Below are 10,320 nucleotides of genomic sequence, written 5' to 3' on the forward strand. Positions count from 1 at the left end.
TGATTTTTTGTTTGCATGACACAGGAATCAGGATAGCGCTCACCTTTTCTTCTCAAGATAATTATTCTTCTCCAGACTATCATTCTCCTCATCCAAACAATCTGAAAGACACTTCATTAGAGAAAATAACTTTACTTCACACTGATGCAGACCAATCCCTGTAATTCCTGCAGAATGGCAGTTTGTCCTGCATGTTTTTCTTAGACAGAAGTGGCTTTTTGCTGCCCTTCTTGACATCAGACCAGCCTCTAAAAGCATTTGCCTCAATGTGCATGCAGATTAACTGACACCTATCTATTACCATTGTGAACCAAACCTGTAATTGAATCTTTTGGTCCTGTTACGTGCTAGACATTTTTGGGTGCCTTGAATCCTTCTTTGCAGCAATTGAAAATCTCTCTTTGAAATTCTTGATGATCTGATAAATGGTTGATTTAGGGGCAATCCTACAAGCAACAATGTCCTTGACTGTAAAGCCATTGTACTCCAACACTTTCTCCTAAGCTAAAGAGAAGAACAGTGAAGTGATGTCATCAGGTCATTTTGTAGTAGGAATTAAATTCAGTGCCAATGGGGTTTTGGTATTTAGTTAATTTTCATGGCAAGGAAAGACTTTGCAATTGTTTGCAGTTTATATGATCTTTCTTCATAACAATCCAGCATTAATGCAGATTGCCACTATAAAAACTGAAGCAGTAAACCAAAATTTGTGTCAGTGTCAAAACTTATGGCCATAACTGTAAATAGTCAATCTATATGTAGTTTTCAATTTTAAAAAACTATGGTTCTCTACGGCAAGGCAGAATGTTTTGTCAAATAAAGAGAGAGCTATGGCCAGGAAATAAACAGAAAGGCAAGGTAATTAATGGATAGCTGATTTAGCTATTCTCATTTGGTCTGATATGCACTGTGAGGCCTTATATAGACAGGTGTGTGCCTTTCCAAATCAAGTCCTATCAGTTTAATTAAACACAGCTGGACTCCAATGAAGGAGTAGAACCGTCACAAGGAGTATCACATGGAAATGGACAGCATGTGACTTAAATATGTCTGAGCAAAGGGTCTGAATACTTATGACCATGTGATATTTCAGTTTTTCTTTTTTAATAAATTTGCAAAAATGTCTACATGCCTACAACTGTGAACAATTGGTTTTATTTTTTTGTGAAGCAAGGAACAAATAGAACAAAATAGCTGAAAACTTCAACCTCCTAAAGTCAGTACTTTGTAGAGCCTCCGTTTGCAGCAATTACAGATGCAAGTTGATTTGGATAAGTCTCTGTGAGCTTTCCACAACTTGGCACTGGAACTTTTGCCCATTCCTTAAGGCAAAACTGCTCCATCTCCTTTAAGTTAGATGACTTCCTCTGGTGAAAAGCAATCTTCAAGTCTGACCACAGATCCACAATTGGCTTAAGTTCTGGGCTTTGACTAGGTAACTTCAAAACATTTACATGTTTCCCCTTGAACAACTCGAGTGTTGCTTTAGCAGTATGTTTTGGGTCATTGTCTTGCTGGAAGGTGAACCTTTGTCCCAATCTCAAATAATTGACAATATGCAAAAAAGTTGCACTCTCTCGTGCCAAAGCATGTAGACATGGAATATATGAAATATGAATAGTAATACTGCTCTGGATAATAAGAAAAAATTGAGATGCTTAGCACATAATTTGTCCCATTCATGCATGCCAATCAACCAACGACAAGGTGACCACTAGGCTGCTGGGACAACAAGGCTGCTAGGACCCTACGTGTCTACTGTGAATTAGGCTGACAGATTGAAAGAGGTTTTGCTGAAGATTATCACTGTATTTTGGTCAATCAATTTCCCCTTGACTCATACCATTTTCCATGTCCCTGCTGCCGAAAAATATCCCACATCATAATGCTGCCACCATCACATTTCACTCTGGGGATGGTGTTCTTGGGTTGATGAGCTGAATTAGTTTTGCATCAGACATAGCATTTACCTTGGTGGCCAAAAAGTTCACTTTTCGTCTCAACTGACCACAGCACATTCCTCCATACATTTAGAATCAGAATCATAAAATCATAGAGTTGGAAGGGACCTCCTGGGCCATCTGATCCAACCCCCTGCTCAAAGCAGGATTCGCTAAATCATCCCAGTCAGATGTCTGTCCAGCCTCTGTTTGAAGACTTCTACAATATTGAAGGAGAACTCACCACCTCCCATGGCAGCCTGTTCCACTCATTGATCACGCTAACTGTCAAAAAGTTTTTTCTAATATCTAATCTCTGTCTCCTCCCATTCAGTTTCATCCCATTGCTTCTAGTCTTTCCTTGTGCAAATGAGAATAAAGATGATCCTTCTACAATGTGACAGCCCTTGAGATATTTGTAGACAGCTATTAAGTCTCCTCTCAGTCTTCTCTTCTGCAAGCTAAACATTCCCAAATCCTGCAACCTTTCCTCATAAGACAGGGTTTGCAGACCAGTCACCATTCTGGTCGCTCTTTTCTGAACTTGCTCCAGTTTGTTGATGTCTTTTTTAAAATGTAGCACCCAAAACTGGACACAGTATTCCAGATGAGGTCTGACCAAAGAGGAGTAGAGGACAATAATGACTTCACGTGATCTAGACTGTATGCTTCTGTTAATACATCCTAGAATTGCATTTGCCTTTTTTGCTGCTGCATCACACTGTTGACTCATATTCAGTCTGTGATCTATTAGTATACCCAAGTCTTTTTCACATGTGCTGTTGCTTAGCCCTATCCTCCCATTCTGTATATGCTTTTTTCATTTTTATTGCCCAGATGTAGTACTTTGCATTTTTCCCTGTTAAAAACCATTCTGTTAGTTGCTTCCCACTGCTCCAGTTTATTTATATCTTTTTGAATCCTCTCTCTCTTCTCTAATATTAGCTATCCCTCCTAGCTTTGTGTCAGCAAATTTAATCAGTTTACCCTCAATTCCTTCATCTAAATCGTTGATAAAGATGTTGAACAATACAGGGCCCAGGACAAAGCCCTGTGGTACCCCACTTGAGACATTTTTCCAACTGGATGTGCAGCCATTTACGACCACTCTTTGGGTCCGATCACTAAGCCAGTTATGAATCCACCTAACAGTTGCCTTGTCCATTCCATACTTAGCCATTTTTTCAATAAGGATTGTGTGAGATACTTTGCCAAATGCTTTGCTGAAGTCAAGATATACTATATCTACAGCATTTCCCTGATCCACCCAATCAATGATTCTGTCATAGAAGGAAATTAAGTTAGTCTGACATGACTTATTAGTTACAAACCCATGCTGACTCTGTTTAATCACTTCATTCTTATCCAGGTACTTACATACATGTTGTTCAAAGATCTTTCCTGGTATAGAAATCAGTCTCACCAGCCTATAGTTGCCTGGGTCCACCTTCTTCCCCTTTTTGAAGATAAGAACAGCATTTGACCTTCTCCAGTCTTCTGGGACTTCTCCTGTTCTCCAAGAATTTTCAAAGATTATGGAGAGGGGTTCAAAAATTTCTTCTGCTAGCTCCTTCAGTACTCTGGGGTGTAATTCATCTGGACCTGGAGACTTGAATTCATTTAGGTTAGCTAAGTGTTTCCTCACTATCTTTCTGTTTATAGATATCCTGGATTCTTCTATTCCCTTAATAGGACAGTGAAGAACAGTTGATGTTACATTTCCTTTCTGAGAGAAAACAGATGTAAAATAGGAATTTAAAAGTTTGGCCTTCTCAACATCCTGTCTTACCATTTCATCATTTTCATCATGTAAAAATCCTATAGCATCTTTGACTTTTCTTTTACTTTTGACATATCCTCAAAATCCTTTATTATTGCTTTTGACATCTCTTGCAAGCCTCAATTCATTGTCAGCTTTGGATATAATCTGATTTTTGCCCTGCAAGTTCAGCAGACAGCATTATATTCTTCTTTAGATATGCCTCCCTCTTTCCATTTTATAAACATTTATTTCTTCCTTTTCATCATGTTCTTAATTTTTGTGTTCATCCATCCTGGTTTCCTTAAATGCTTTCTATGCTTCCCTCTTTTCAGAATTGTTAACAATTGTGCTTTGAGAATTTCATTTTTCAAGATTTCCCATCCTTCCTGGACATTTTTGTCCTTAAGGATATCCAGCCATTGGATCCCTCCAATTCTCTTTCTGAATCCCTTAAAATCTGCCTTTCTGAAATCTAACCTTGACGTCTGAGTCTTCACAGGTCTTCCTCCTCTAGTTATCCAAAACTCTAAAATAGCATGAAAGAAAAGAACGAACAGGCAACCAGTTTAGAGCACCTAGAACATTTTTCTACAATGGAGCATACGATTCCAGGACTGTATACACGTGGGAACACCTAGAGTAGTAGAACAATTTCTTATAATTTTTATCATTAATTCTCAGTTTTCCAATTTGTCCATAAAGATGTTGACTGCCCATGCTTTTTGCTAAATTGCTCATGAAATACAGAATAGAAGGTTTCAACCCTGTACTAAAGAACACCAAACCAGGGCTGGGATGATTAGCCTAACAATCTTCTGGTATATGACGACTGGTGCTTTGTCTCTTTATTCTATGGAAATGATTAACTAGGTGAAGTTGTTTGAGAAGGAAAAGTTTAATAGCAATAGTGAAACTCCAAATTAAAGATTTTTTCTAATCTCTTAAATTTATTTTGCCAAAGAGAAAGTGTTATTTTTTTAAATCTTTTGCATGCCCTGAAGGGACATTGCTCAGTAGTTTCAATGGGTCTTTAAACTTTTCATTCTTCCAGTTGATGGAGGGAGATGGAGAAGGCCACACAGAAAAAGATGAAAAGGAGTGTATTACCGAAAGAATGCAATGCAATTTAGACATTTAGACAAGCAGTTGACTGGGGAACAAGATCTAGAGATGTATAATCAAATGTAATTAAATGTAAAATAAAGAGAATGGATCTTATAATTAGATTTTACCAGTTTCTGATTTATTGACCAGTAGCAGACATCATGAATTGAATAGGTTTTCAGATGCATGGATTTCACTGCTGCTATGCATATCAAGCAGGTTTAATACTTTCTGTTGAGTCAGCTATGTTAGAGTAGGGATTTTCACTATGATTTACTAGAATAAACTGTACAGTGTGATGAACCAATGATCCGAGATGTTGGATTATTAGTGAACATGCAACCTCAGGTTTTATAGAAGCTATTAATGTACAATGCTTTTGTCATTGAGATGTAGCAATATAGTCCTCAGTGCTGTTTAAAACTGTATTCTAAGTGAGAAATCAATTAAAACAGATTATTTTTGTTCCTTTAATAAAATAAAGGAGTTGATAACTACTTGGGCAAGCCCTTCTCATTCTCATGTTTGGCCCCTATAAAATAAAAACACCTTTACTCACCTCCCATGCCGGCGCTGTTTCACCGGTGTCAACATTCCCGTTCATGGGGTTCATATGACCAAAAGAGCATGCTTCTTCACGCAATGATGTGGTATTTTGGTTATATGATCATAGCGGACTGTTTTTCCGCTCATCTTTTTTTAATGTGTTGCTTAGTTATTCCCTCATTTTTGCAAGCTGTACTCCATCATTGTGGTTTGTCCTGATGAAAAGTTATGACTACCTTAAAATGCGTTGACAGATAAGAACTGCATCCAAACAATCTTGGTCTTTCATCATATATTGGACCTCTGGCAGTGCAGATTTATATCCACTTTCCCTCCAAGTTTGCATCTTTTTATTTGTGAAAAACACGGATAAAACACATAAGTGAAAAACAAACATCTGAATGAGGCCTAAAGCTAGGTTCACATTATGTTTGGCTATCATGTTTAGCAAAGGCATTTCACATCTTCTACTGATCTTCTACAATATTCCTAGATAATGACGACCAACATATAAAACAAGTGCAAATACTTATTAAAGACATACCTTAACTATGAATACCACCCAAACAAAAATAGGTGCATATAGTATCTTTAAAAAAAAATATTTCTTTAAACTTTATTGAAAAATTAAACAATTTAAAATACATATAACTTCAACAGAGAAATGCAATGGAGGACCTCATGTTGCATTTGCATAGTTATATCCAATCAATATGGAATTATACAAAGTGTATGTTAGGTGCCAGGATTTTCCCGCTGCGTGGGATGGATCTCAAGCATTGCCTGGCACTGTGGTCTCCCATTCGGGTACGGCTGCGGCGAGGGCTGCTCAGCACAGGCGTCAGTCCCAGCGTCTTGTTCAGGCTCATGGTGCAAGCTTGGTTACTGCTGGCTCTACCAGGGATATGCAGGTGCTGCATTGCTTTCTGGAAGTCCAGAAATCAGCTTACTGAGCATGATATCCATGATGTGGCATTGTCTCATTGGTGGTCGGACGCTAGCTGCTCTGGTGATGTGGCAGCTCAGTATTGGCCCACGGGCGATGTCACGGCTGGCTGGGCGTCAGTGTTTGGGATGGACCCTAGGGTTTAAAAGGCTCCCAGTGGTCCACATGGGTGCGTTAGTAACATTTTGTGATTGTGTGTGTGAGTGGATACGCTACCACTCTGCACGTGTGTGTGAGCCGCTCTTATATCAGAGACTGTGTGTCTAGGCAGGTAGTGTAGGGTAGGAAACTCCCGCTTGGAGTTTGCATCTGCTTCTGTCGTGTGTGCGGTTAGCACAGCTGAGTTACAAAGCAAGTCCAACCATTAGCTTAGATTTCCCAGGGAGAGCGATAGGGCTCCACTCCATATATGCTTTTTCCCTGTGATATTTAACAGAGCTTAGTTCGTTATTTACTTTTCTCAATACCACTCTGTGAAGTAACTGAGCTGGGTACTCTGAGTTCTGTTCATACTGTGAGGCGTTAACACAGTGTGTTTAAAGTGATCGCACGCTGTTTAGCTCCGTCATTGTTCACACTAGCAGCAGGCTTCATCTCTGCACGGTGGACCCCGGGTTGCGATTTCACTTTAGTTATTAATTTATTTAGTGTGATCCGCCAACCCTTAACAGTGTATAACAAAAATATACATTTCTTAAAGACACAAACTTAACCTCCACAGCTATCTTATAAATATTTGCATAGTGCACAAGTACTGCCTTATTCACGCTGATGGTACTGATTACCTTGAATGATAAACCATTAACAACAAGGTAACTTACATATTTTTGCAGGCTAATGTAAAATGTGGTCCTGGTGACCTGACATATGTTTCACCCTTTGCTTCATTGCACCCTGATGAAGCAAAGGGTGAAACGTACGTCGGGGCACCAGGACGACATTAGCCTGCAAAAATATGTGAGTTATCTTGTTGTTAATGGTTTATCATTCAAGGTAATCAGCACCATCAGCATGAATAAGGCAGTACTTGTGCACTATGGAAATATTTGTAAGATACCTACAGAGGTTAAGTTTGTATCTATTAAGAAATGTATATTTTTATTATATACTTTGTATTATTCCATAATGATTGGATATAACTATGCAAATGCAACATGTGGTCCTCCATTGCATTTATCTGTTGAACCTATATGTATTTTTAATAGTTCAATTTTTCTATAAAGTTTAAAGAAATATTTTTTTGAAGAGACGATATGCACCTATTTTTCTTTGGGAGGTATTTATATTCCTAGATAGTAGACTACCCCGGCCACTGACTTCTATTAAAAAAGTATATATCTCATGGGATACATTTTTTATACATTCATTTTAAAAGGTATAGTCATCAAAGTTTTTTGATACATCATATATGCTCCCCAAGCATAGTTTATTGGATCTTTATGCTATGATACTGGTGGAACGTGGCTGGAATCCAATGGCCGGAAACACATGAGCAGAGAACAGCAAGCGATGGTGGAAGTGCTTGGACATAGCAGTAGGAATTGTAGCTACAATCAAGAGAGGAGTGAAACAGTCTGGGTAAAACAGTTCTCAGAATAAGGAGCTGGAGACTGAACTAGAGAAGCAGCTAGACACAATACTCAAGAAGAGTGTTCCATGTGGCTTTAAATGGGTATTCCCATTGGCAAGTTCCTATCCCAATATGTAGAAAATGTAATAATAATAATATTAGCAAATACCTCTACTTAGAAATGTAGCATAGTTCTTGTGATTCAATATGTCGCTTACCCCATGTGGAGTAGCTTAGATATCCATGATTATAACCACCAACAACTAATTGTCACTATATTAGTGATCGTAACTATGAATACCTAAGCTGCATTAATGCCCTGCACATGGGGTTTGAAACATAGGTTAGACCCAGACAGGAAACAAGATGGCTTCCACGGGTTCAGAATCTGTCATCTTAGTAAATGGCAATTGCAGAACACAACAGCAGCCTCCAGTGGTAAGGAGTGAAAATGCATCACAATTATCAAGGTGAATAACAGCCACTAGTAGTCAATATGCAGGACAACAAAATCCTGAAACTTTATTGCATACTTATTTCCTAACACACATTTCTTGATATAAAAATCTCCCTATGCCACCTTGTAACAAGCAATGGTTCCAGTTACCTCTGTCAAAGGCCTCACACCCAACTGACCGAGAGCCCACTTTGCACCGATATAGGACAAGAACCCTGAAACAACTGTCTATGGATTTGTGACTTTGCCGTTTAAAAACACTCCGGTTTGGCTGAACTTCCTAAGTCATGTGGCAAGGCTCATTAATGTGTCGCCCATTGGCCTATAGGGTATCTACCTTCAATAGTTGGCTCTAAAGAATCAGATTTCTTTCTTGTAGAGGAGAGCCAATTAGTAATGGCTCTTTGGACATATGGTACACTGTAAGTCAGAAGTGTTTCCTGGAGTATACAATGAACACAGAGCCCAAAAGTAGTGTGAACTGAATCTAAGCTGAAAAGTTTCTTTAAGAAGCCCATTTCATCATTGTTATTTACTCAAATATTTTAACCTGCCATTTTTTTTTGTAGGCTCCCTGGGCACTGCTGGAAGAGTTTGTGACAAGGTCTCCCATAGGTCAGATGGCTGTGAAGTTATGTGCTGTGGCTGGGGCTATGACACCACCCGAGTTACCCGGACAACTAAATGCGAATGTAAATTCCACTGGTGTTGTGCCGTACGCTGTAAAGAATGCGAGGAGACAGTGGATGTACATACGTGTAAAGAACCAAAAAGGGCGGAATGGCTTGACCAGACTTGAATTCAAGCAAGGTTTGCTCATCGGACAAGAAGTCCTGGGCCCTGCGGGATTCTGGGTATAAGTGTAGTCTGGCTGCATGGCTTCTTATTTAAGTAATTCTGCAAGGCACTAAAGACAAGACTATACTTCCCGAGATGCAGTGTGGACCTTGTGACAAAGGCCGGCTAAGAATCAACTCTTTTATTTGAGAAGTTTGCAATAGAACAAATGGTTCTCAATCTGGGATTTCTGGTCTACTAAGCGGTACTCACCAAACTGCTGCTTTACAGCTTTCTCCTGCTGTGTGGCTTTTCTCATTAAGGAGTGCTTTTGATCAATGTGCTACAAATATATCTACATATATTGATGACAAAAGCAAAATGAAAGTAAAATTAAGCATCCTGCAAAAGTGACCAAATAATCCAGTATTTGGAACCTCTGCAGTGACAGGTTCAGCAACAGTTCTCCACTTTCAGAATCATGGATACAATTCACTGGAAGGATTTAGCTGCATTTAACATGTACACGTTTATGGGAATACCTCCTAACAACATTTATGAAGCTGCTTGGAAAGCCATGGAGACTTTTTAAAAACTTTTCTTTGAGAAACATGTACACAACGAAGATCTCCTGTGCCAAAGTAAAATAATTATAAAATAGAGACTGATTCTGACTATAGAGGACTATGGATGTCACTGTGACAACCTTGTTTTGTAAACTTGCTTGTATGATGTGTATACTTCTTTAATTTTTTTTTTTAAATCTATATAAACCTATATTGCAACCATTTTTCTTGTGTTCTTTGCCCATCAGATTGTAGAACATTTATTTATTCATATACATTATAAAGAACAACAGAATAAAATATTAGTGATACAGATCCACTGGACATCATTTGTTCATTAATATGTGGGCACTCTGACTTTACGGTGTCAGATGACGGCAATTGGTCTGCATTACATATTACATCTGGGAATATGCATATGCTTCAATGGATGGTGGCCTTTTCCACAAATTATCTTCAGACACCTCACCGACAGTCACAGAGCAGGAATTATTAGCAGTAAGTGACGCATTCACGTCCCAATGACAAAGACATTGGGCGTAATAGTACGCCGATGTCGGACACTCTCCCTTTGATGTAGGCTCCGGCGGTGAGCCCACATCTTTCCCTACACATGGCAACTGTTTTGAACAGCTGATGTGTCCGAAACATC

General features: G+C 38.9%; 1 protein-coding gene across 3 annotated transcripts in view; it reads left to right on the top strand.

Moving 5' to 3' along the window:
- Nucleotides 1–9,974, top strand: part of WNT2B (Wnt family member 2B) — a 120,101-nt gene extending 110,127 nt beyond the window's left edge. For all 3 annotated transcript variants that reach the window (XM_073557296.1, XM_073557294.1, XM_073557295.1), the window contains one exon: nucleotides 8,895–9,974. In XM_073557296.1, coding sequence (XP_073413397.1) covers nucleotides 8,895–9,185 — 291 coding nt within the window. In that variant the 3' untranslated portion in view covers nucleotides 9,186–9,974. The remainder of the gene's footprint in view (nucleotides 1–8,894) is intronic.
- The last annotated feature ends 346 nt before the right edge of the window (nucleotides 9,975–10,320 follow it).

This window comes from Dendrobates tinctorius, unplaced genomic scaffold, assembly GCF_039654945.1.
Source record: "Dendrobates tinctorius isolate UK_male_01 unplaced genomic scaffold, ASM3965494v1 ptg000246l, whole genome shotgun sequence".
Taxonomy (NCBI): Eukaryota; Metazoa; Chordata; class Amphibia; order Anura; family Dendrobatidae; genus Dendrobates; species Dendrobates tinctorius.